Raw genomic sequence first — 27,886 nt, 5'->3', positions numbered from 1 at the left:
GTCTTGAGAACAGAAGACTGAGGAAGATATAACAGTCTTTAGGTATGTAAAAGGTTGTTATAAAGAGGAGGGTGATAAATTGTTATCCTTAACCACTGAGGAGATGACAAGAAGTAATGCTCTGAAATTGCAGTAAGAGAGATTTAGGTCAGACATTAGGAAAAACTTCCTAACTGTCAGGGTAGTTAAGCAGTGGAACAAATTGCCTAGGGAGGTTGTGGATTCTCCATCACTGGAAGTTTTTAAGAACAGGTTAGACAAAAACCTGTCAGGGATGGTCTAGATACTTGGTCCTACCTCAGTGCAGGGGACTGCACTAGATGATCTATCAAGGTCCCTTCCAGTCTTGCATTCTATAATTTTTCAGCTTAATAGCTGCTAGACAGGTATTCTCTTGAGCTGCCTCAGTGCTAAGTGGAAATGCTCTAAACTAGAAAGCCCAGGCTGCAACTAGAAAGCCCAGTGGGCTACAACAAGTGATAGTATATTTTTCACTTGCATTGAGTATTAAACTGTTATGAAGGGCCATGGCATATTATGTTGGTTATTATAATGGTATTGTTCAGGATCATTAAGGGTTCTTTGGTAAATGAGAAAAACTGGGTCAGCTTGAAATAGCATAAATGGAGGATCCCCACTGACTGTAGCCACCTCAAATTCATATATAAAGCACCATCTGTTTCGGTATTCAGGACGTCCTTAGGGCTAATGTTGACTTTTAGAGGAACAGTGAAGGTCACTGGGTGACAAGCCAGCATCCTAGAGATTGCATATGAGGTAACACATACAAAAATTTAGTCTAGTGACAGTTAAGGTTGCATCAGAGCACACCCCACCAACTCAAAACCTGAAAAGAGTAGAGGAGGAGATTTTAAGAATCCTTGCCACATGTACTTATCTGATAAGGACATTCCCTCCACAGCAGACACCTTTCTTGAAGAGACTGGTATTTCTGCCTCTGCACCATACAATGGAACATCTCCATCCTCACTGTCCATGTGTACTCTCTAGACTGAACTTCCGGCTTCCGACCACTTGACCGGAAGTTCAGTTAGCAACTGGTCAAGAAACTAAACTGTCCAACGCTCCAGTTTCCAAGGTAACTGGAGCGTCGGGCAGCTTAGTTTCTCAGCAAGTCGCTACCAGAAGCAGGAAATTTGAGTAGCAACTGGCCAAAAGCTGCCTGATGCTCCAGCATAGCATTCGTGCTTGGCGAGCCAGCAGGCTGGACAGAAAAGTTAGATGAGCCAGATCCGGCCCTCAGGCTGTATTTTGCCCACTCCTACTCTAGACTAAGAGAACGAAGGTCTCTAAAAGACCTAGAGTTCCTGAGTTTTGGAGCTAGGAAAAGAACTCCTCTTTGGGCAGGGAATATACATAGTAAGTGGGAATTTGATGAGTGGCAGTAGAAATAGCAGTGAAAGCAAGGTAGGGAAGTTTACTGGAGAGAGAAGCCCAAAAGGCTCTGTTCTGGATCTAATGAAAATCTAGTTAAGCCAGATAAATAGGAAACTGTTCCTTTTATTCTATTCTGAATGGGTCAGGAACGTCCCAGACAGAGGCTGAATTGACAAAGCCACAACCAGTTCTATCATGTACCAAGGACTGCGGTGGAATAGCATGCTATGATTTTAAGAGTGGAGGGAGGAGTGTCCCTGTTCTTGCTTGTCTGCTACAGACCTCTGTAGGGAAGCAGGAATCAGCTGCAGACAGACTGACTAAAGTAAGGTGGGATAAGTTGTGCCTCTCTATTTTAGGGAGCTGCCTGCTTTCTCTCTCTCTCTTTCTTTCTTCAGGTTCTGGTGAATTATTCTGAATTTAAGAAATAAAGTGGTGTTATGTTGCAATCTTCGAGTAAGAGTATTTACATTTTTATACAACTTCTTTGCGAGCATGCTGGAAACCTAAGCTCCCATGACTCTTGAGTAGATCCAAAGCCAGAATCCTACTATTGTTGCCTAGGAGACCCTTCTGACCCCAGTGAGGATTCAGCTGAACAGGCTAAATCATGGAACCTCCTCGGAAAACCCATCAGAAGCTGAGTCCATGTGTAAACCAAGGGGATTAGTGCAGGAGGAGGTGAGAAGAGACCTGCACTGTGCTATGACCATCAGGGAAATTTCAGGCCCTCTTGTTCTCTTTTTAGGGACTGCCTGTGAGTTCAAAGTATAAAATGAGTGACCAAACACCAAAGAGGTTAGCATCCACTGTCTAAAGCTGCCTTTCATTAGCAAGGCAAGAAGGCAGGAGAGGAATGAAGAAAAATGGGCATATCCTGATTCCTGAAAAAAGCCAAACTCCAAGCCTCTTACTAGGCACCTTCTTAGATCAATTAGCATATAGGAGCAGCTATCAGAGCCTGAAAATGCTCCAGAGAAGGGCATATATAGTATACAGGTTTTATAAGGAGAGTGATAAATGCTGCAAAGACAAAACGCCATGAGGGGATCTCCATCCATGCCTATAGTGGAAGGAAGGAATACGGGGTAGGGAATTAGAGGGAGGCATTCAGGAGAAAGAAAACTTTACCTGCGAGAGAGCTCAGAAGGGGGATATGGTTAGACCAGGAAGATGAATGTTTCTCTGAAAGATGAAGGCTCAATGGAGAAGTCTGTCCCAGGGTCTGTGGTCTGATGTTTTGAGTGGGATCTGATCCCCGAGTCATCTTATTCAACCCCAGAGTGTAACAAATATCAGGAATATCTTGAGTATCTCAAGAGTCCAGAGTGAAAAAATAGTAAAGAATCTAAAAGTATGTGTTTGCTAAGGATTACCTGCATAATCTAAATTTAGAGTTTAATTTGTGCTGCGGCTTGCTGAGGCTCCATCCTTGCACTTCTTTTAATGCTATAATGCAGCCTCAGCACCTTTTTTGTCAGTGGCGTGCAAGATAAAATATTGCATGTGAGTGGCGTGCAAGGTCACGTTGTGCAGACGCCATTGTTATTGCTTGAGCCCCAGCACCTCTTTCTTTACCAATCAAGCACTGCCTAAGTTCTGACCCAGACATGTACCTTTCAGCCTCCCACAATGTTGATAATCATGAAATTCCATATGTTAGATATTACTCAGTCTGAAATGTAAAATAACCAGTGCAGATTAGTCATCACTAATCATTACGTTTAAAATATTTAAAACTATAAAATATTAATTTTACTAAGAAAAGAATGTACCACGGCAGAGGAATTTTTGATAAAAACATGAATAATAAAACAAAAAAACTGCAGCTACCAATAATTTTGTGGTAAAATTAACTCTCTCTCTCTCTCTTTAAATATATATCTTACCTCAAATTTGTATTCTGTCCAATAAGAAAGATCTTCTAGTTTAAAGTTACATTTCTTCTCTTTTTTCGTCTCCCCATTCCATTTCAGTGTGAAATTTTTAAATTCACCATTTATAGATTTGTTCTCACATGTAATGGAGACAGCATTATTGGATGTCAGAATTGCTTTGATATTCTTCACTTTTTCTGGTTCTATTTATAGAAAACATGATACCATGTTACATTTCAATATTTTGGTACCGAACATTTTAACCATTATAGTTTCACCCATATTTTTTACTAATCATTACCTCTCTGTACCATTGATAGATTTGTTATATTTCACCACCTAGAAGAACTCCAGTCCTGATTCAGCAGAGTCAATAATAAGCACGTTCTTAAGTGCTTTGCCAAACTGGTACTGCCATAAGCTGGAGTGAGACTGTGATAGGAGACTGTGTGATAGGAGAGCTCTGCCTGTGATTCTCATATAAGGATAAATTACACAGTAATGCATCACTTCCTCTTCATACGATTCTCCATTTAGGATACTGTTACAGACAAGAGCTTCACAGACAAAGACATTCTTCATGGGCATGCAAATGAGTTTGATAACTCCCATTTATAAAAAATACTTAAACTCTCAGTAAATACTCTGTGATAAAGTGATGTAGAAAAACATGGCAGGAAGTCTGTTTTTTTTTTAACCTGAATTTTTATTTTTTTCAAAAAGTGGATTTGGTGTGGGGGTTTTTGTTTGTTTGTTTTATTTTTTGCTAATGAAAGGTTGCAGAAATCTTCATTCACTATGGATGAAATTCTGGGGTGTGAATGCTCTGTGGGAGGATGGGAGAAGGGAGGGCTGCCTAGCTGATAGCACAGGTAAGCAGCTGGGGAATCACGCAGCACTGCACACACCATGCTTGTTGTCTGGAGCTCGGTATCCAGCACCTATCAGGGGAGGGGACTGAGACCAAGACCGAGTGCCTAGGTCCGGGTCCTGCTGCCCTCCCGGGACAGGGAATCAGCTCTGACTGACCCCCAGAGCAGTAGCCAAGTGCTTGTGTTATGTGTGTGAACAAAGCCTCATGTGGATTTTAATTTGACATGAGAGGCTAGGTACAGAGAACAGGAGAGTCAGCCCAGGAGGCACCTCCAGCCCCACACCAATGCCGTGCCAGACTCAGGTCCACCACCCTATCCTAGATATTTGTTGGAAAGAATCGATGGAGCAGCAGAGGGATCTGGCTGGGAGCCCTGCCTGTCAGCAGTGAGCTTAGCACCGGGAAGGACAAGCTGCCTGAGGGCACAGGGACAGCAGAGGCTGGGGAACCAGCCTTTTTATCTAGGGAGTGGTAGAGGGGCTGCTGGGAGCCTGTGCTGCTGGGGGAAGAAGCAGCAATTTCCTTTGTATAGCAGTGTTGCTCTTTTGTCTTGGAGGGTCTGGAAATTTGGAGCAAGTGACGGATGCGGTGATCCCTGGAGCCTGAGTTTGCGGATGGAGGTGAAGATTGTGAAGGTAAGAGTTTTGGTGGGGAGACTTCCTCCCTTGGAGCTCTGGAGGTGGTGGTATCATCTATGTCAGATGGAGGCCTGATAAGTGTGACATCTCTCTTTCCTGGTACGAGTTCATGAAGCTTAAACAGAACTTTGATTTTGAGAGGAGCTCACTCTCTCTCCTTTGCAGGGCTCTGCAGTATCACTCAGCGAACAAGCTGGGACGGTGCTCTCTCTCCCACTCTTTAGGGAATAGCAGGGTGGCTCTGATTTGAAGGCAGAGAGCTCCTATCCTCCCTTTTCCCAGTGGGAGCTTCTGAAGCATAGAGGCATTTGCCTGGGAGATTGTTTGCACACACCCCCCCCCCCCCCCCATCTTGCCAGATGTATCCTCGTCCACTGCAGTCTAAATGCTTCTTCTCCAAGTAGCAAACTGCAGCCCTAGGTCTGGGACCCTCCCACCTCACAGGGTGCTAGAGTCCAGGCTTCATTTCAAGCCCACATGTCTACATCATAATTAAACAGTCCCTTAGCCCGAGGCCTGTGAGCCTGAGTCAGCTGACATGGGCCAGTAGAGGGCTTTTAATTGCAGTGTAGACACACCCAAAGTGTCAGGGATTCAAGCTCTATTTTAAAATTTTTCTCTTGATCTCCAAATTTTAGTTTGAAATGTTCTTCTTCCTTAGTACCCTCTCCATTTTATTCTCGTCATTATGGGAACACGTGGATGAGAAAATTGATATGGTAGGTCTTCATTTCCAAATGGCTCATCTAATTATCTGAGGAGATTTTAATGCTCAAATAAGTCCTCCAACAAATGTAGCATCAGAGGAAGAAAACATTGAGGAGATTTTTGAACTTCCCCCTCAAAACAATAGGGGTTGTTTAATTACAGTGTAGACATCTGAGCTTGAGTTGAAGCCTGGACTCTAGGACCCAAGTAGTTGTAAAGACTTTACCTGCAACTCATATGATTTATCACAAATGACTGAGGATTAGCTCTGGACAAATATTAAAGGCTTTATTACATAAATCTAATCCAATACCTATACATGGAGGACATGTAGGGGATAGAGAAGGACATTTTACCTATATTTCATTGTGGTGGTATTATTGATTATATTATTATCCCTATAATTAATTGGTCCTTCCACAGGGATTTCTTTTTACTTTATTGCTCAGACAGTGACCACCAAACTCTCTCTATATAATTATGAATGATGTATCCTTTATAGAGAACATTATAATTCTGATGGGTGAGGGTGCCTTAGTTACCCCTTTGGAAAACATGGTTGTAGAAGACTAAAATGGGCCTCAGCCCCTCGTGATAAATTATCAAGAAGATTGGAGGTCTCTGATATTAGAGACATAATTATTAAGTAACAGAATTCATCTCAACTTTGAGAATCATATGAGTTGCTGGTAAAGTCTTTACAACCACTTGTCTCTAAATAAATAAATAAATAGATTCTGGTTTTAATTATCTCGAAAATGCTTTAAAAGATAAGATAAGCATGCTTGGTTTGATGCGGATTGTGTGAAGGAAAAGTCTGCTTTAGAGTGAATAGTTAATAGGGTACGATGCAATCCCTCTCCTAACTTACTTCAATATGTAGTATCTGCCAGAAGAGGATATAAAGGGTTACTATACCATAAAAAACAATAACATTTTAGATCCTTGTGGAAAGATTTTGAAGTGGCAGCTAAAGCTAAAAATTCTTCCATGTTTTGGAAGATGGTGGCTTTCAAATATATATACTCCAGTTGAGGAACCCCATATTAATGATGAAGACTGGATAGCACATTCTGGCCAGGTCTTTAGTGATTTCTCCCAAACACTTTTTTTTTAATCTAATTCTACCATAGTTCAACGGTTCCCAACCTGGGGGGGGCAAGACCCCTTTAGGGGGGCACCAAAGATTCCAGCGGGTCCATGAGGCCTTAATAATATTGGGGTCATTTAGCCCCCCGAGCTCCATGCTGGCCGAGTGCTGCCCTCTCCGAGCTCCGTGCCGGCTGGAGTGGAGGAGCAGCCTCGAGCTCCACACCAGCAAGAGCAGAGAAGCAACCCCCCAGCCCCAAGGGAGCTGCAGCTCCAAGCTCCACTCTGGCCGGAGCAGAGGAGCAGCCCACCCTAGCCCTGCACTGCCAGGCACCCCATCACAGCCTGCCTCCATTACACTCAGTTCATGAGGAATGGGAAGAGGCGGGGCCACATGGAGAATGCGGTAGTGGCTGCACCAGGGAAGGCTTAGCTTCTTACTCAGGTAAGAGTAATTTATTATTATGTAATTTATTGTTGTTGTTATCATTATATGTGTTTATAGGGGTTACATGTGTTTATTGCCTGTGAGGGGGCGGGGCAGGGGGTTGGTGGGGTGGTGCATGTTTTACCTAATGTTAACTAGTGGGGTTTTCACTCAGAAAGGTTGGAAACCACTGCCATAGTTGATGCAATGAGGAGTATTCTCTTTGATATACCAGTCTGGACTTCAGTAACAGACAGAGAAGACCAGTCATTTATTGTAGCTCAACCTCAGATAAAAGCTCTAGGGGAAGATTTTCCTCCCTGCTTACGTTTTGCAAGAAAATCGTGATTGGTGGTCCCCAGTCTTGGCTAAATTATTTATGGTCATTAATTATACTGAATGGGTTCCATCTGGCTGGCAGTTCAGTATCATAGTTCCTATTTTTTAAAAAGGGAATGGAAAGAATCCTGCTTCATGCAGACCTACTAGTCTGTTAGATGTGGCAGGGAAAATGATTCCAGATTTTTACTATCTAAACGTGAAATACAGGCTTTAAAGGCTGATTTATAACACAAAGAGCAGTCCAGCTCTATGGCTGGTAGAGCCACAGCTGATAATTGTTTTATTTTATCATATATGATTTATAAATATATTGTGGTTAAGGGTATTGCTTGTACGCTGCCTTCATAGATCTAAAGACGGCACTCGATTCTATTAACCGAGACAAACTTTGGGCAAAAGTAAGAAGGATGGGTATCAATCTAAGACTTTTGCATATTTTGGAGGTTCTACAGCAGGGCAATATGGATAAGGTAAGAACAAAAGCCATGGACAATGTACTAGCATTTTCCCTATTTCTAGGGGAGTACACCAAGGATGCCTTCTAGCACCTCTTCTTTTTAATTTGTATATAAGTTGTATGAAGCAGTAGTTCCCAACCTTTTTGAGTGAAAGCCCCACTAGTTAACACTAGGCGAAACATGTGCTCCCCCCAACCCACCTCTCACTGACCATAAACACATATAACCCCTATAAACACATAGAATGATGATAATAACAACAGTAAATTACATTAATAATAATACATTACTTTTACCTGAGCAAGAAGCTAAGCCTTCCCTGGCACAGCCGCCACTGCATACCTCGTGTGGCCCCACCTCTTTCCATCCCTCATAGACTGAGGGAATGGAGGCGGGCCCAGGTGGGTTGGCCAAGGCTGCTCCAGGCCCCACTGCCAGGGGGCTGCTCCTCTCTGGCAGCATGCCCAGCCTGTGCAGGGCTGAGGGGGGCTACAGCTTCGCTTCGGCCGGTGCAAAGATCAAGGCCACTCCTCTGTTCCAGCCAGCACGGAGCTTGGGGGGAGGAGGGGGCAAGGGCTGCAACCGGCCAGCTTGGAGCTCATGGGGGGTGGGGCTGCTCCTCCACTCTGGCTGGCATGGCACTCGAGGCTGCTGTGCCCAGCACAGAGCTCAGGGGGCTAAATGACCTCAATATTACTGAAGCCTCGTGGACCCCCCGTAATCTTTGGCACCGCCCCAGGGGGTCCCGCACCCCAGGTTGTGAACCGTTAGTGTAAAGAAACAAGTTAGAAATAGTGAAACAAAAGTATATTTTTCTTCTCACATACTAATTCTTTGCATTTTCAGTACAAGTAAGTAAATATATAAACTTACTTGCAGCTGCTGTGCGCTCATGTACACATTCTGCGTCCGAATACATTGGTGGTTGTGATTCATTTCTGCTATTTGTATATACCTTTACCAACACAAGATACCATTTGTAAGGATTTAATTCACTGCAGGTACAAGTGGTCCCAAAGAAATCATTTTCGTCTATAAAAAAAATTGAAAGCTTATGTTAAAACGTCATGGTAGGAATTGCTATTCCGGATCAGGCCAAAAGTCCAGCTTCATCCATTTTCCTATGTCTAGCAAAGGTCAGTACTAACTTAGTGCTTATCCTTTGCTCTGAAACATTGGTCTACATGCCTTATATATGTTTTTGTTCTATTAGTATACCTAGGAATGTTATCCAAATTTTTCACCCAAATTTGGCCAAGTCAAACTTTTGAAAAAAATCTCAATTTGCTCAGTAAAGCTTTGTTAGAGTTTAAGAAGGGGTTTTGTGGGAAAATAGCATGTGACCATGTAACTAAAGACTAACATAATGCATACACACACGGGCCTGAATTAAGGTTGCACCGGCAACTATAATTTTGGCATTTCATAACTTGAGTGTTTGATTTTGCCACCTTAACACTTTTTTTACGATAACTTTTTTGGATGTAATCGATTAAACATTTAATCCTTTTTTGAATCCTGCTTAACTTATGGATTCAGTGCTTTATGGCAACAGATTCCATATCCTAATACTTAATTTATTTGAATTTATAAATAAATTATTGATGTGTGTTGTGTAAAAAAATATAAAAACAAAAACTGGGGGAAAAAACTATTTCTTTTTTGCAGTTTTAAATTACTTACCTTTCAAATTTATTGGCTCTCCCATTGTTTTGTAGTATAGGAGGGTGAACAAGAGTGCCTGATTTATCTTCTTTTCATTATCCATTATTTTATATACCTCTATTATATCCTTTCTTATTGTCTCCTCTTTTTGTTCCAGCACTTTTGTTCTTTCTTCATGGTGAAATCTTTCCACGCCTCTCTAAATGTTTTCATTGCTCATCTAGGAAGCCCTTCTATTTTTTTTTATCTGAGATAGGGTGACCAGAACTGAACGTAGTATTCCAGGTGAGCATGCACTACTGGTGTGTATAATAGCATTAGGCCAGCTGCCCTGGAAGACCTAGGAGCTCTAACTCTGAGGCAGTTCACCTGGAGCTACAGACCCTGAAAACCTGGGTTGCCAAGGAGCCCCGAGCCTGGTAGTTTGGGAGCCAGAATTTGTGACCTGGAAAATGGAAAGATTCCAAATTCAGTTTTTCAAGAACTGAAAGCAGAAGTGTGTCGGGGGGGGGGGAGGTGCAGGGGAAGTGGAGCAAATGGGCTAGATAGACTGTGAGCAGTCCTCAGAAATCTGCCACAATTTGAAAGCTGCATGCATATCCAAAATGATCCATCCTATCCCTTTATTCTCTTCCCGCTACATGGCGGTTCAGCAGCCAGAGGGAGAATAAAACAACGGCCTGCTTACCCAGCCAAAGCTCATTGGAAGCCCCACAGCAGTTGTGGGGATAAAAGGGCTGCAAGGCAAGAGAGATGGGGGACTGCAGAGAGAGGATCCCTCCAGCAGACCAGTGAGAAGCTGCCTGACAAACCAACCCACCAAAGAGGGAGAAGCAGGGGAAGAATCTGGAGAAGAACACGGAGGTAAGAAGTAGCTCAGGGAACAGCAGGGGCTGAGGAGGACTGGTTCTGGCTGTTCAAAACAAGAGCCCTGAGCTGGGACTCAATGATGCAGCTGAACCTGTGTTCTTCTACCTACCCCAACCAGGGACTGTTGGAGAAGAAGCTCCTAAACTGAGGAGAACTAGGGCTGTTTAGCTCCCCTTGGAGCCACAGAATGTCTGCTTCCCCTTTACCCTAAATGGGACAGAGTCTACTGAGGACCCAACCAGGAGGGGTTAGTCCTTGACAAGGACTTGACAAATAGAGTTGGGTGTGACAGCATAGGGAAGGATGTTGCCAGGTTGTCATGGCTCACCATTCTGCTACAAGGGGATGCTAACAGATAAAGATGCCCATATTACACACACCTTTTATCCCAACATCAGTAATCCACTCCTTATTTTCCTTCCTTGCCACTGCAAATACTCTCTCTCTCACACACTTGGAACTGTTGCTCACTTTGGTATTCCAGAACAACCAGTGACAGATAACAGACCGCAATTCACTGCAGCAGAATTTAAGTCATACCAACTGAAATATGATTTTGACCATATTACTAGCAGCTCACATTACCCACAAGTGAATGGAGAGGCTGAGGCAGCTACACAGACAGCCAAGGAAATTCTATAGCAGGAACATGCATTCCTTGATCTTCTGAGTTACAGATTAATAGCAGCTACTAGATATACTCCAGCACAACTCCTGATGGGAAGACAATTCAGAATCAACTCTGGAAAAGAATCTATCTCCAAAGTGGCCAGACATGAAAAGAGTAGCCTAATCAGATTAAAATGCTAAAAGATCTTATGAACACTTTTACAACAGACATCACTCAGTTGAGAACTGCCAGGTCTAGAACCAGATGACTATTCATGTCAAATTGGATAGAAAAAAGGGATGGACTATCCAGCTGTCATAAAGAAAAAAGAATTCAGTGCCCAGCTCATGTGTGATCAAGTCTGACTGTGGAGACCTCAACAGAAACTGTTGACATCTACAGTTTGTTGCTCAGAAAGAACAATCAACAGAGCAAACTCTACAATGGCAGATGCAGAGCAAGAAGAAGATGACTTAGCTATTGCAAACCAATCACAGTTAGTCGTTGCAACAAATTGACATCCAGATGACCACGTTGTTACATATTTGGGTTATGTATATAGAAAACCAGTATGATTCAGAGACACTTAACAGACTGGTATACACTAAACTTCAAAGACAGCAGGATAGTATAAAAATTGTAAATGGGTAGGAATGTACAATTTAAAGGGGGAGGATGGAATGGAATGCTAATCTGTATTATACTGTTCAGCCACTAGGTGGCAGTGTGTATAAAATACTTTATTTGAATCATCTTCATACCTGGGACAGCATTAAAGGATCTTATGAAGAACACATCTGGTGTGCATAACCAAGCTCTATAGCCAGTCGATGAGTGTTTGGCACCATGTGGCAGTGGGGAACAATGGCCTTTCCTGGGCTCCTGCTGGCAATTTAAATGAAGACTCTCCAAAATCCCAGACTGTACCCAGGACTGGGAGCACACCAGACTTCCAGGCAGTCAGAGAAATTAGCTCACTGAGCTAGTGTCTAGTGACACAGTGGCCAAATGCAGGTCTGGAGAGAATGAACTGGTGACTCCCGGCTTCCTGCTCCGCTGCCCTAACCACTGCATCAGAGGGCCAGACCCCTGCTGCCCTTGGCACTGGGAGGAAGTTGGTATCAGCGGAGCTGGCGAGGCAGGCGCAACATGTGAGGCGAGTCACGTGGGAAGACTGCTCCTGGGGGCCCCTCCGTCTGGATTCGAGCTTGCAAGCCCTGGCTTCTTGGTCCACTACTCTAACTGCTCTGTCCTGGGGCTGGGCCTCCACTACCCTGGGCACTGGGAGGAGGTTGGTTCCACTGGAGCTACTCTATGTATGGCAGGAGGGAGTGCTAGCCACAATTGGAGGATGGAGGCCAAGTGCTATCTTAATCCTCTCCTCCAGAAACCTGTTATATTATGGGGTGGAGTTAAAAATATAGCAAAGAAAGAGTAGCTAACAGTTTCCTTACTATTCTCCCATAGCCTTCTCCTGAGATCTATTTTTTCCATATGGGAAGGATTCCTTTTCCCCCAAACTTTTTAAAAAATTACATTTAAAATTCAGATATACACTAATAGGAATAAGTCACTCCAGAGACTGCATTAGTTAGTTATTTGATGCATTTTCTGATGGTGGAAAACACTCTGCTCACAACTGACCACCCACGGTGCGCACCTCTTAATGGGTGTCTTCTGAAGTACTGCTAAATTACTTCTCTAAGATATGAAATGACTGATAATCTAACCCAGGGTTAGAATATGAAAATATAATATATGAAATAATGTAAAATATGAAAAACCCTGAATATTAACCTAAATAAATGACATGACTGAACCGAAGTAAGTTTTGAGGGGAAAAAAGTCTTAATAGGGAAACGATTGTGCTGGTAACTATTATGTTACTAGGTGAAAGTCTATGCTCTTGTACAGGTGTATTTTGTAAACTGTAAAACAGAAATTTCCTGAGAGCTTAAAAAGTGGACAGTAACAGACTGTGAATCCCAGTGATGACTGAACTTGCTGATATGATAAACAAAAAAGAGCTCTCAACCATACTTGTACATGTTTTCATCTCTTCACATTGTTTCAACAGACACTGAGGCTTCAAAGAGACACAAACAGAGAGACAATCTTGGAATTATGTAGATTATTTGTACATATAGTAACACCAGTTGACCCATTGGTATCAAAGCTCCATTGTACTAGTGGGGCTATATAAATACATATCAATCTATCTCAGTGGTTAATATTAAAGAAAAATATACTTACCATGTGAATCACATTTACCATCTATTACCAAGTGTTTCTGCTTTTCCAAACTAAATTCTCTCGTGGAAGTACAACCATTCACTTTAAGGTTCTCAGGTTTCTCTGGTTCTGTTTAGAAAATTGGGAGAGAGAGGGAATAACACTGTTTTAATGAAGAAAATATTATTTTTCAAATGATAATAACTAGAGTTCATTAATTAAGGAGAAAATGTGCAATAAAAAGCCAGTATACTCCTGCTTCTCAAAAAGTATTTGGCAGAATTAAGATTTCATTGGACATTAGCATAAGAGTCTAGCAGGAGATACTATTGTGAATACTACTACAAACAGTCAATTCATCTCTAACTCACTTTACACAAATACTAATCCAGTGCAACCAAAAATAATTTAACACACAACTGGGGAAGGCTAATCATAGGCAGGGCTGGTAGCACTGTCTGTTACTGAGGGTGCCTGATGCTACCCATTATAAGATCATGTTTTCAATTGCTTATAAAACTCAGTTATCAGTTGCTTACAACTTTGTCAAACTTTGACCCTTTGAGCTAAAATTTTCTATGTTGGGTTTCTGCCTCAAGATGATTTTTTTTAAATTAGTTCAGCTGAGAATGAGGCTATAGAAAAACAGGTTAGTTTGACCATGTTAAAAAATTCTGGTGACCATATTTTTGAGCCGCTCTATTGTCCGGTGCTTTGGAGAAAAGTCTTGCTGGATAATCCTGCAGCACATGTCCCAGAGGAAAATCAAAGGTAGCACAGGAATAATTTTGACATATCCTACTAGCAAGAAAAAAAAAAGTGGGATTGCTGCCACCAAGCGACCTGCCTGGATGACACAATATTCCTTGCAAGCAGAGTTGGATTGTGGGATTGCTGCTAGACTTCTGATCCAGGTTCTCTGTTCAAGAGGGAGGCCACTATCAGCCATGACTGCAAGGGGACATCAGAGGATCCCAGGGACCCTAAAGAGAAAGGAACCCTGTAGGCTGCATGGTTCAGTTGAGGTGCCCAGGAAGGCTGGAGGTAGAAGAACTGAATCCAGGAGTAGGTCCCCCTGTTGGGTTTGGTGCTGAAGAGGCGAGGTCTGGAGTGAAGGGTTCCCTGACTAAAGGGAAGGAGGGCCCTGCAGTGAGAACTGTGGGTCCTTTATTATATTTCTTCTGTAGACAGAAGGTCATGTGTACTATTTTTGCCACACCATGGTATATGATTATGCCTGAATTCTGCACCTCAGAGGCAGAAGTGTCCCATGGTCCAGAAGTTTACATGATGACACAGTAAATGGAGCAGAGGTCGTAGGTCTGATGCACTTGGCTCTAGTCAGACATTCGTGCAGAGCAGCTGATGCACCACCCTGAGATTTGGCAGGTGGGGAAGTGTCTGCACATAGGCTGTATCCCTGGGGACATCCAGCCCTACCCCACAGTCAGAATTAGCTTATCTATAGGCTAGGCACAGATATTATTAGCCAGTTATTCTGGTGGTGCTGGGCTAAGACTGGGTCCCATAGCCACACTTTGGTGGAGGCAGTTTGGATGGGCTCAGAGCCAAGTGCCAATATCTGGGGTGAAAGTCAAACTAAAGCGGTGTTTCCCTTTTGAGATCCAAAACGTCTTGGTGTCTGGCCCAGGAATGACAGGGGAATGTTATTGTGCCAGGAAGGAGGCCTTTCTTTCTCATAATAACCCAGGAAAATGGGCTAGTGAAGATATCACTGCAATGAAATCTGGACCCCTCGGAGATGTTCCTACAGAGACCCTCCCTCTCCCCTCATAAACCCTGGAGGTAGATGCCCAGACCATCACGAGTGGGTTAGATTTCATTCAGGATGTTAGGGTGTTTTTTAGGGTCTTTGAGTCTCCTCTCATAAGGCACATTTTCCATTTCCGTATCATCCTAGTAGCCCTTCTCTGCACCTGTTCCAGTTTCAATTCATGTTTCTTAAACACAGGAGACCAAAATTGCATACAATATTCCAGATGGGGTCTCACCAGTGCCTTGTACTAACACTTCCTTGTCTCTACTGGAAATGCTTTGCCTGATGTATCCTAGGACTGCACTAGTCTTTTTCACGGCCACATCACATTGACGGCTCATAGTCATCCTGTGATCAATCAATATGCCCAGGTCTTTCTCCTCTGTCACTTCCAACTGATAAATCCCCAGCTTACATAAAAAATTCTTGTTGTTAGTCCCTAAATGCATATTGCACTATTAAATTTCATCCCATTTCTATTACTTCAGTTTACAAGGTCATCCAGGTCTTTTTGTATGATATTCAGGTCTTCCTCCATATTGGAAACACCTCCCAATTTTGTGTCATCTGCAGATTTTGTTAGCACATTCTCATTTTTGTGCCAACGTCATTAATCAAAATGTTAAAAAAGATTGGTCCCAAGATCTATCCCTGAGGAACTCCATTAGTAACCTCCCTGCACCCTGTCAGTTCACCTTTCAATACTGTTGTAGTCTCCCCTTTAACCAGTTCCTTATTCACCTTTTAATTCTCGTATTAATTCCCATCTCCTCCAATTTAACTTATTATTTCCCATGTGGAACTATATCAAATGCCTTACTGAAATCCAGGTAGATTAGATCTACTTCATTTCTTTTGTCTAAAAATCAGTTATCTTCTCAAAGAAGATCAGATTGCTCTGGCACAATATACCTTTTGTAAAATCTTGATAAACATCTTTGAAAAAAACCTCAATTTGCACATGCTCAGTAGAGGTTTGTTAGAGTTTGGTCTCTAAATTTGCTGAAGATTTCATCTGCACTAAGCATCCAGCCTCTCACAGTTCCCACATGTAGACCATACCGTGCATGTGCCATCCCCAAAGAGTGGTTGACTCTTGTCCAGCCTAGGGCTTCACTAGTTGAGCTATTGCTGCTGCTGGGCACAGGAACTGAGGGCACGGAGTGTGTTTGTCCTGTTCTCCTAATGCTCTGCTTGCTGGGCCAAGGCACACTGAAAGAACTGAGGAAGCTACCTGGATCCAGTACAGAAGGATGTGGAGCAGGGAGAGAGGGGGGAATATTTGCATGGCACCAGGGACAGAGGCAGGAGCTCCAGACAGAGATGGGATAGGAGCCTAGGGGGATGGGTTAAGAATCAGGAGCCAGAAAGTGGAAGAGGACAAAAGTGAGAGGGGAAGAGGGACAGGGGCTTGGGCTGGGAGAAGATAGCAGTGTGTGGTGGGGGGTAAATGGGCAGGATCTGTGGAGTCGGAAAGAGGAGAAGGAAAGGTGGGAGAACATGGGCAGGAGCAGAAAGGGAAGGGAGCAGGAGCTGCGGAAGGCAATGACAGGGGGTCGGCACTGGTGGGGAGAATGGGGGAATAGTTGAATAGAGAGGAACAAGCCGAAGCCCGGGGAGATAAGTGAGGAGGATTCAGGGGCAGAAGCTGGGATGGGGGGATAAGAGCAGACGGGGACAGGAAGAGAAGATTCTATAACCACTTGAGCACTCTCATTTCCAGAACCTGGAAAAAACCCTTTGTTCTGGAGTCTCAGCATTTCTCTCTTGTCTAGCAAATAGCTATAAAACCCACTGGAAAAAAGTGTCTCCATCTCTCTCTAGGGATTGGTCCATATTTAAGATAGCAGCCTTCTAGTGCTACTAGTTACTCAGTAAGCTTGTGCTAGAGGACTATACTGTAGACCTAAATAACCTAAACCTATTTATAACCAGGGCGGTTTGAAAATGTTCCTTCAATACTGTTTTGTGAAGGAAAATTGGGTTTTTGACTAAATGTTTTTTGCAAAAAAGGGTCTGGTTTTTCATGGAAAATTTCAATATTTAATCAAAATGTCAAAAATTGAAATATTTCAGACCAAAGTAAGTTGTGATTAAAAATGACACTACAGTGTCTTATCTGGACTGTAGTTTAGGTTCCTTATGCTCTCATTCTGCTCTATAGGATGGGCTATCTGGTTGGACTACATCTTTCATGATACACCACTTTCCTCCCTTTTTGGTGAGGGAAGTGAATGCATCATAGGAGCACGAAACTCCCAAACTACATCTCGCATGAAGCATGCAGCACCATTTTGAATAGAAATAATTAAAGTTTTTGGCCAAAATGTTTTGATTTGAGCCAAAATATTTTGCCAAAAATTCAGACTTCAGAAAAAAATACAAACCAGCTCTATTGATGACCAATTTGGGGACTCAATATGGTTCTACATGATGAAATTTTTATTGATTTAATTTTTTAAGTTTTTAGAAAACCTAAGAAATTACAGCTATCAAAATTACATTAAAAGAATGTTAATGTTGTAAAAATCAAGCACTCAAAGGTAGGAAATGCCAGAATTAAAGTGGCCTGTTTAACCTTAATTTGGCACCATTATGATATAGTCTTTAATTACATGATCACATATTTTTTCCATGGGACCTTTATCCTATTCAGTGTATAGGCTGGACAGTGATGATGAAGGAATGAATCAGGACTGTATAGTGAAGAAGATCGTTGCCTGTAGGATCCATGCCCCCATTTGTTGCAGAAGTTGGATGGCATGTGGTGAATGATGCAGGGAATTGAAGGAAAAGAAAGGATGGTCTCATGGTTAAGGCAGCCAAATGTTATTCTGCAGGACTGGATTCTATACCTGCCTCTAAGAGAGTTTCTATGTGATTCCGGGTGTGTCATTCAAACCAAAATTTCCACAGGTGTTCATTTTGTGTTCCCCATTCTCTGGGTGGCCAACCTGAAACACCTGGGGTCTGATTTGCAAAAGTGCTGAGCACTCACAACTGTGACTGAAGTCAATTGGAGCTGTGGTCTGAACAAATTAAATACTATAAAATGACAAGTTATCTGATAAAATTATGTCCTATACTTTTTAAATTGGGCACCCGACAACTTGATGATGCAATTAACTATTTTAGCTTTAATCTCTGCTATCAGTTTCCCATGTGTAACATGGGAATAATACCACTTCACCTACAGGGTTGTGTGAAGATACATTCATTAATGTTTGTTAAGAACTAAACTTCAATGACAGCAACACAGAAAAGCCCATGAGAAAATAAAAAAAAAATTATTCAGTGCAAGGTGTGAATGGTGTGTAATGAATATGGCAGGCAGCCACACACTGAATGATAAGGATAAAAAGAAACATGGAGCACCATTCACTAAGCACCATCCATCCTGTACATTGAATTAAGAAGGGGTCTTGTGGGAAAATAGCATGTGACCATGTAACTAAAGACTAACATAATGCATGCACACAGGGGCCTTAATTAAGGTTGCACCGGCAACCATAATTTTGGCATTTCATAACTTGAGTGTTTGATTTTGCCACCTTAACATTTTTTTTACGATAACTTTTTTGGATGTAATCTATTAAAAATTTAGTCCTTTTTTGAATCCTGCTTAACTTATAGATTCGGTGCTTTATGGCAATAGACTCCATATCTTAATACTTAATTTATTTGAATTTATAAATAAATTATTGATGTGTGTTGTGTAAAAAAATATAAAAACAAAAACTGGGGGAAAAAACTATTTCTTTTTTGCGGTTTTAAATTACTTACCTTTCAAATTTATTGGCTCTCCCATTGTTTTGTAGTATAGGAGGGTGAACAAGAGTGCCTGATTTATCTTCTTTTCACTATCCATTATTTTATATACCTCTATTATATCCTTTCTTATTGTCTCCTCTTTTTGTTCCAGCACTTTTGTTCTTTCTTCATGGTGAAATCTTTCCAGCCTCTCTAAATGTTTTCATTGCTCATCTAGGAAGCCCTTCTATTTTTTTATCTGAGGTAGGGTGGCCAGAACTGAACATAGTATTCCAGGTGAGCATGCACTACTGGTGTGTATAATAGCATTAGGCCAGTTGCCCTGGGACCCTGGAAGACCTAGGAGCTCTAACTCTGAGACAGTTCACCTGGAGCTACAGACCCTGAAAGCCTGGGTTGCCAAGGAGCCCCGAGCCTGGTAGTTTGGGAGCCAGAATTTGTGACCTGGAAAATGGAAAGATTCCAAATTCAGTTTTTCAAGAACTGAAAGCAGAAGTGTGTCGGGGGGAGGGGGGAGAGGTGCAGGGGAAGTGGGGCAAATGGGCTAGATAGACTGTGAGCAGTCCTCAGAAATCTACCACAATTTGAAAGCTGCATGCATATCCAAAATGATCCATCCTATCCCTTTATTCTCTTCCCGCTACATGGCGGTTCAGCAGCCAGAGGGAGAACAAAACAACTGCCTGCTTACCCAGCCAAAGCTCATTGGAAGCCCCACAGCAGTTGTGGGGATAAAAGGGCTGCAAGGCAAGAGAGATGGGGGACTGCAGAGAGAGGATCCCTCCAGCAGACCAGTGAGAAGCTGCCTGACAAACCAACCCACCAAAGAGGGAAAAGCAGGGGAAGAATCTGGAGAAGACCACGGAGGTAAGAAGTAGCTCAGGGAACAGCATGGGACTGAGGAGGACTGGTTCTGGCTGTTCAAAACAAGAGCCCTGAGCTAGGACTCAATGGTGCAGCTGGACCTGTGTTCTTCTACCTACCCCAACCAGAGACTGTTGGAGAAGAAGCTCCTAAACTGAGGAGAACTAGGGCTGTTTAGCTCCCCTTGGAGCCACAGAATGTCTGCTCCCCCTTTATCCTAAATGGGACAGAGGCTACTGAGGACCCAACCAGGAGGGGTTGGTCTTTGACAAGGACTTGACAAATAGAGTTGGGTGTGACAGCATAGGGAAGGATGTTGCCAGGTTGTCATGGCTCACCATTCTGCTACAAGGGGATGCTAACAGATAAAGATGCCCATATTACACACACCTTTTATCCCAACATCAACAATCCACTCCTTATTCTCCTTCCTTGTCACTGCCAATACTCTCTCTCTCACACACTTTGAGCTGGGGGTTGGACCAGGCTTCCCAGCTATATTCACACTAGGAAGAGGTTGGTGGTGCAGGAAGTCCCAAATACCTTTCAAACTGTTGGAGGCTGGGGAAGTCAGCTGAATCAGGTGCCCTGCAGGGTATTTTCCATGAGAAGGGACTTGCTCTGCTCGGCCTGTTAGTGGGAGGGGGAGTTCTGTCCTACTCGCACTGTGCCTCCCCTGTGGCAAGTTTCTGGCTTGTTTGGCCCCTCTCCACAGCAGCTGGGACCAGGCAGGGAGTGGAGGGTAGCAGGCCACTGCCACCTCTGCATCTGGGCTCTCTCAGGCAGCCGCCACACTGAAGAAGCAGCAACCTGGAGCAACCACCCTCACTTGGCAGGAGCAGTGGCTCCATCCTGCCCCCCCCTCCATTCCCTGCCTGGGCCTGACTTCTGGGGATGGGGGCTGAGTGAGCCAGAAACATGCTGGGGGGAGACGTAGCATGAGAAGGACAGAGCTCCCCTCTCTCCTGGCAGGTAACTCTGGCGGGATGAGAAAAGCAGGCGGCCCCGGGCCAGGTGCAGGGCGGTGGGTCGCTGGTGAAAGTGACGGGAACAAGTTCCCTCTGCTTCACCTGAATTAGGGGCATTGCCTGCCGTGCTCCCCCACCTCCACCCCTTGGGTAGGCCGAGGTTGTCCCAGAGGCATGTGCTCCTGGCTCCTGTGGCCCTAGCCCCTCAGGAGCTGATGGGATTGGCTTCCCTGTTAGGGAGGTGGGGTGACAGGTTTCTCCCAAAGGTGACGCATGGGGTAGTCACATGCCCCCCCACAACCTTTGAACTGTGCCTCCTCCCCAGTATCATCAGGTACAGGTCATCTCTGCCGGCACAGCATTGAAGACCTTATGCCGAACACATCTGGTGTGTATAAGCAAGCTCTGTAGCCATATCTGGTGCGGAAGAACATGATGTGGTGCCAGGAGTAAATTAAGAACAGGAACAGAAGGAACAAAGCAACAAAAGTTGCAGGATCTCATCAAGATTCCAGTCTTCAATGTCCCAGAAATCTTCAGCTTTGAAAAACATCCACAATGGACAGCTGGAAATAATATTTTGCAAGATTTTGCATTGCTACCAAGCTGCACAAAGAAACTGGAGATATACCGGTATCACCTTTAATTTATGCTTTGGGGAAGGAAACAGAGCATATATTTAAATCTTTTGGCTTTACTGTTGTTTGTCACAAAGATGACTATGGAAGGGTTCTGGCTATTTTTGACGAATACTTTATACCTCAGAGAAATGCGGTTTATGAAACTCTATGTTTTGATCAGAGAATTCAAAAACCAGGTGAAAATGTTGAATGTTTTCTAAGAGCTCTGCATATATTGTCTGAAAACTGTGATTTGGGAAATGCAGAACATGAATATACGAGAGACAGGCTGGTTACTGGGTTAAAAGCTAAAAGCCTTTTACATCAGCTACAATAGAAGAGAGATTTAATACTAGCCACAGCTACACAGATAGCAAAGCACTCAGAATTAGTCAAACAACAGAAACAAAAGGCAGGAGCAACTTGAAAAACCTGAAACTATCTTAGAAGCTATAAACAGACACTTGAGTGTTAAAAGGCATTATCGTTCAGCCTCTGAGGCAAGATAGAGAAGTCCCAGACTAAGACCTTGTTTACTCTACCATTTACTTTGGTATAACATACATCACTCCGGGGTGTGGATTATTCACACCCCTGAGCGATGTAAGTTATACTGACCTAAGCAGTGGTGTGGACAGCACTATGCTGGTGGGAGAACTTCTCCTGCCAACATAGCTACCACCTCTCATGGGAAATGGAGTAATTAAGTCATTGGAAGAGCTCTCTCGTGTCAGCTTACAGCATCTTCACCAGAAGCACTATAGCGGCGCAACTGCACTAATGTAGCACTTCTAGTGTAGACATAGCCTAAGAGAAATAAATTCCAGCCTATGTGCACAAGGTGTGAAAAAAAGTCATATCCAAAGAGATGATGCATGTTCAGCGAGAGAGGCGCAGTGTAATACAGGCATGAAATATGGACATTGTGCAGCTGTTTGCTGCACCAAAATAGTCAGGGAGTCAACCAAGAGCCATTGTTTCTGGGATCTATCACTCATGATGACATAAAGCCTATCTGGAGAATGAAAATGAATATTCATGTCAAGACTACTGATTTTAAAATTGATACAGAAGCTGGTGTCACAGTCATCTCAGAATCACCTCCAACCTGTACCAGAGCTGAGTAACCCTGGAGGTATTTTGCTCTGAGTAACCCTGGAGGTATTTTGAACTGCTTGGGCCAGTTCACCACAGAAACAACTTACAAAGCTATGCATTCAGAGTGCATGTGATCAAAGAATCAAAGACCAATAACCTTCTCAGCTGCAGCATGGCAGCCAGGATGGGCTTTGTGAGAAAGATGGAAGAACTGGATGATATTGGACTTTTGAAAGGTGACCTATTATAAATCAATTTGAGACAATACTGAGCCATACAATTTACTGACACCTCTACCAGAAAGATCTTGGAAGAGACTAGCTTTAGATTCATTCAAATTCAGAGGACATCATTACCTGGTCATCATGGGCTATTTTTCCAAGTATATAGAAATAATGTACTTGTAAGACATAGCATGTCACAGTGTTACTGAGAAACTGAAGTGTGCTGTTGCTCGCTTTGGTATTCCAGAACAGCTAGTGACAGATAACAGAAACAATTCCCTGTAGCAGGATTTAAGTCATTCCAACTGAAATATGATTTTGACCATATTACTAGCAGGCCACACTACCCACAAGTGAATGGAGAGACTGAGACAGCTACACAGACAGCCAAGAAAATTCTACAGCAGAAACATGCATTCCTTGATCTTCTGAGTTACAGATCAACACCAATAGCAGCTACTGAATATACTCCAGCACACCTCCTGATGGGAAGACAATTCAGAATCAACTTTGGAAAAGAATCTATCTCCAAAGTGGCCAGACATGAAAAGAGTAGCCAAATCAGATAAAAACGCTAAAAGAGCTTATGCACACTTTTACAACAGACGTCACTCAGTTGAGAACTGCCAGGTCTAGAACCAGATGACTATTGATGTCAAATTAGATGGAAAAAAGGAATGGACTATCCAGCTGTCATAAAGAAAAATGAATTCAGTGCCCAGCTGATGAGTGATCGAGTCTGACTGTGGAGACCTCAACAGAAACTGTTGACATCTACAGTTTGTTGCTCAGAAAGAACAATCAACAGAGCAAACTCTACAATGGCAGATGCAGAGCAAGAAGATGACTTAGCTATTGCAAACCAATCACAGTTAGTCGTTGCAACAAATTGACAGCCAGATGACCACGTTGTTACATATTTGGGTTATGTATATAGAAAACCAGTATGATTCAGAGACACGTAAGAGACTGATATACACTAAACTTCAAAGACAGCAGGATAGTGTAAGTATCGTAAAGGGTGGGAATGTACAATTTAAAGGGGGAGGATGGAATGGAATGCTAATCTGTATTATACTGTTCATCCACCAGGTGGCACTGTGTATAAAATACCTTATTTGAATCATCTTCATACCTGGGACATACCTGGGATCTTATGAAGAACACATCTGGTGTGCATAACCAAGCTCTATAGCCAGTCCATATCTGGTACAGAAGAACATGATAGGCAGCAATGAATTTCAGGAGGAGAAAAAGGAGTGAAGTTACCACACTGGCAAGTGTGCAGCGCTGCAGATGAATTTTTGGTACCATGTGGCAGTGGGGAACAATGGCCTTTCCTGGGCTCCTGCTGGCAATTTAAATGAAGACTCTCCACAATCCCAGACTGTATCCAGGACTGGGAGCACACCAGACTTCCAGGCAGTCAGAGAAATTAGCTCACTGAGCTAGTGTCTAGTGACACAGTGGCCAAATGCAGGTCTGGAGAGAATGAACTGGTGACTCCCGGCTTCCTGCTCCACTGCCCTAACCACTGCATCAGAGGGCCAGACCCCTGCTGCCTTTGGCACTGGGAGGAGGTCGGTATCAGCGGAGCTGGCGAGGCAGGCGCAACATGAGTCACGTGGGAAGACTGCTCCCGGGGACCCCTCCGTCTGGATTTGAGCTTGCAACCCCTGGCTTCATGGTCCACTACTCTAACTGCTCTGTCCTGGGGCTGGGCCTCCACTACCTTGGGCACTGGGAGGAGGTTGGTTCCACTGGAGCTACTCTATGTATGGCAGGAGGGAGTGCAGGGCCACAATTGGAGGGTGGAGGCCAAGTGCTATCTTAATCCACTCCTCCAGAAACCTGTTATATTATGGGGTGGAGTTAAAAAAATAGCAAAGAAAGAGTTGCTAACAGTTTCCTTACTATTCTCCCATAGCCTTCTCCTGAGATCTATTTTTTTCATATGGGAAGGATTCCTTTTCCCCCAAACTTTTTAAAAATTACATTTAAAATTCAGATATACACTAATAGGAATGAGTCACTCCAGAGACTGCATTAGTTGGTTATTTGATGCATTTTCTGATGGTGGAAAACACTCTGCTCGCAACTGACCACCCATGGTGTGCACCTATTAATGGGTGTCTTCTGACGTACTGCTAAATTACTTCTCTAAGATATGAGATGACTGATAATCTAATTTAGGGAGTTAAAATATGAAAAACCCGGAATATTAACCTAAATGAATGACATGACTGAACTGAAGTAAGTTTTGAGGGGAAAAATATTTTAATAGGGAAATGACTTTGCTGGTAACTATTATGTTACTACGTGAAAGTCTATGCTCTTGTATAGGAGTAATTTGTAAAGTGTAAAACAGAAATTTGGTGAGAACTTAAAAACTGGACAGTAACAGACTGTGAATCCCAGTGATGACTGAACTTGCTGATATGATAAACAAAAAAGAGCTCTCAACCATACTTGTACATGTTTCCATCTCTTCACGTTGTTTCAACAGACACTGAGGCTTCAAAGTGATACAGACAGAGAGACAATCTTGGAATTATGTAGATTATTTGAATATATAGTAACACCAGTTGACCGATTGGTATCAAAGCTCCATTGTGCTAATGGGGCTATATAAATATGTACCAATCCATCTCAGTGGTTAATATTAAAGAAAAATACACTTACCATGATGAATACATGTAACTTCATAGCCATGTATAGGACCATTTGATAAGTTTTTCGGCTTTTTCCAACTAAATGATATACTCGTGGAAGTATTACTATTCACTTTAAGGTTCTCAGGTTTCTCTGGTTCTGTTTAGAAAATTGGGAGAGAGAGGGAATAACACTGTTTTAATGAAGAAAATATTATTTTTCAAATTATAATAACTAGAGCTCATTAATTAAGGAGAAAATTTGCAATAAAAAGCCAGTATACTCCTGCTTCTCAAAAAATATTTGGCAGAATTAAGACTTCATTGGACATTAACATAAGAGTCTAGCAGGAGATACTATTATGAATACCACTACAAACAGTCAATTAAACTCTAACTCACCTTACACAAATACCAATACAGTGCAACCAAAAATAATTTAAAACACAACTGGCTAATCATAGGCAGGACTGATAGCACTGTCTGTTACTGAGGGTGCCTGATGCTTCCCATTATAAGATCATGTTTTCAATTGCTTATAAAACCCAGTTATCAGTTGCTTACTACTTTGAAAAAGTTTGACCCTAAAAGTTTGACCCTAAAATATTCTATGCTGGGTTTCTGCCTCAAGATGATTTTTTTTAAATTAGTTCAGCTGAGCATGAGGCTATAGAAAAACATGTTAGTTTGTCTGTGTTAAAAAATTCTGGTGAGCATTTTTTTGAGCCGCTCTATTGTCCGGTGCTTTGGAGAAAAGTCTTGCTGGATAATCCTGCAGCACATTTTCCAGAGGAAAATCAAAGGTAGCGCAGGAATAATTTTGCCATTGTAGTAAGAAGTGAGAGCTTAAGGCCTGTAAAACAGGCTAAGGCCTAAATGGAAAAAGCCGAGTGAACAGAAGTATAAGGGGTCACTCAAGTTAACTGAAACTGGTATAGGAAAGTGCTGATTCTGCAAGGTTGTAAGACTGCCAAAATATTACTAAAATATGTAGTAGGTATAAGAGGTACCAAGATACTAACTCTCTGAAATGACACTTTTATGGGTAGAAATGATACATGGGGTGGCGGTGCCCAAATCAGCCAATCAACGGAAAAAGGTGGTATTAGACTACGTCAGGAGGGTGGCAACTACCTACGTGAAAGGGGGCAGCCCGAAAGTGTATGTAACAGTGTATAAAAGAGGGTGTCAGAGGGAATATCGGTGTCCGGTCTAGGGGATAACGGAAAGTCCCGCCGTTGGGCCGAGACCATTGTAACGCCGCCAATATGAAACTGACCCAGACATACTCTGTAAGTCATTTCTCATTGTGCCGCACGCAATAAACCTCGCTTGGGCGCCTTCGTTACTCAGCTAATCTGTGGTCGTGTCGACTCATTCGATCGTGAGATGGGACAGCATCTACACAGGGACACACGCACGCAGCCTACACTGATAAATACCGGTGACAGCATCTACCAACGCACCGAGTACCACACTGGTGACCCCGACCACTGATCTGGTAAGTAAATGAGCTGTCCTCTGAAAGGAATCGCGATCTAACATGACAGAAAACTGCGAGCTAGGTAATCCCCTTATTCCCTCCCTTCGCATACCCATAGAGTTTGATAAATATTGGACGCATTGGGTAGCAAATAAAAGTGGTCCATATGAATTTAAGAAACAGAATGGGGAAACATGGACAGGAATATGTAGGTCAATGGCTGAAAGCGTTGCCCTAAAAGAGAATAATAAGAGTAAAAAGTGTAGAGTACTCCAAATAATGGCCAGGGAACTGAGACGGCTCTCACGATCGAATGAATCGACACGACCACAGATTAGCTGAGTAACGAAGGCGCCCAAGCGAGGTTTATTGCGTGCGGCACAATGAGAAATGACTTACAGAGTATGTCTGGGTCAGTTTCATATTGGCGGCGTTACAATGGTCTCGGCCCAACGGCGGGACTTTCCGTTATCCCCTAGACCGGACACCGGTATTCCCTCTGACACCCTCTTTTATACACTGTTACATACACTTTCGGGCTGCCCCCTTTCACGTAGGTAGTTGCCACCCTCCTGACGTAGTCTAATACCACCTTTTTCTGTTGATTGGCTGATTTGGGCACCGCCACCCCATGTATCATTTCTACCCATAAAAGTGTCATTTCAGAGAGTTAGTATCTTGGTACCTCTTATACCTACTACATATTTTAGTAATATTTTGGCAGTCTTACAACCTTGCAGAATCAGCACTTTCCTATACCAGTCTCAGTTAACTTGAGTGACCCCTTATACTTCTGTTCACTCGGCTTTTTTTGCGAGGGAACAGCAGAGGATCCCAGGGACCCTAAAGAGAAAGGAACCCTCTAGGCTACATGGTTCAATTGTGGTGCCCAGGAAAGCTGGAGGTAGAAGAGCTGAATCCAGGAGTAGGTCCCCCTGTTGAGTCTGGTGCTGAAGAGGCGAGGTCTGGAGTGAGGGGTTCCCTGATTAAAAGGAAGGAGGGCGCTGCAATGGAACTGTGGGTCCTTTAGTATTTTTCGTCTGTAGCCAGGAAGGTCATGTGCACTATTTTTGCCGCACCATGCTACATGATTATGCCTGAATTCTGCACCTCAGAGGCCAAGGAAGTGTCCCATGGTCCAGAAGTTTACATGATGACACAGTGAATGGAGCAGAGGTCCTAGGTCTGATGCACTTGGCTCTAGTCAGACGTTTGTGCAGAACAGCTGATGCACCACCCTGA

At 43.1% G+C, this 27,886-nt stretch overlaps 1 protein-coding gene across 1 annotated transcript in view; it reads right to left on the bottom strand.

The window, feature by feature from the left end:
- The window catches only part of PTPRC (protein tyrosine phosphatase receptor type C), a 72,941-nt gene that overhangs the window by 35,857 nt on the left and 9,198 nt on the right, over positions 1 to 27,886 (bottom strand). Inside the window, exons 4-7 of the mRNA XM_067538295.1 lie at positions 25,193 to 25,321; positions 13,210 to 13,317; positions 8,685 to 8,843; positions 3,288 to 3,478 (exon numbers count right to left, since the gene is read on the bottom strand). Coding sequence (XP_067394396.1) covers positions 3,288 to 3,478; positions 8,685 to 8,843; positions 13,210 to 13,317; positions 25,193 to 25,321 — 587 coding nt within the window. The remainder of the gene's footprint in view (positions 1 to 3,287; positions 3,479 to 8,684; positions 8,844 to 13,209; positions 13,318 to 25,192; positions 25,322 to 27,886) is intronic.

Source organism: Emydura macquarii, unplaced genomic scaffold (assembly GCF_026122565.2).
Source record: "Emydura macquarii macquarii isolate MOO-44397 ecotype Brisbane River unplaced genomic scaffold, CSIRO-AGI_Emac_v2 contig_480, whole genome shotgun sequence".
NCBI classification, from domain to species: domain Eukaryota; kingdom Metazoa; phylum Chordata; order Testudines; family Chelidae; genus Emydura; species Emydura macquarii.
Note: the sequence above shows the minus strand (reverse complement) of the source record. Positions and strands in the feature narration are given on the sequence as shown.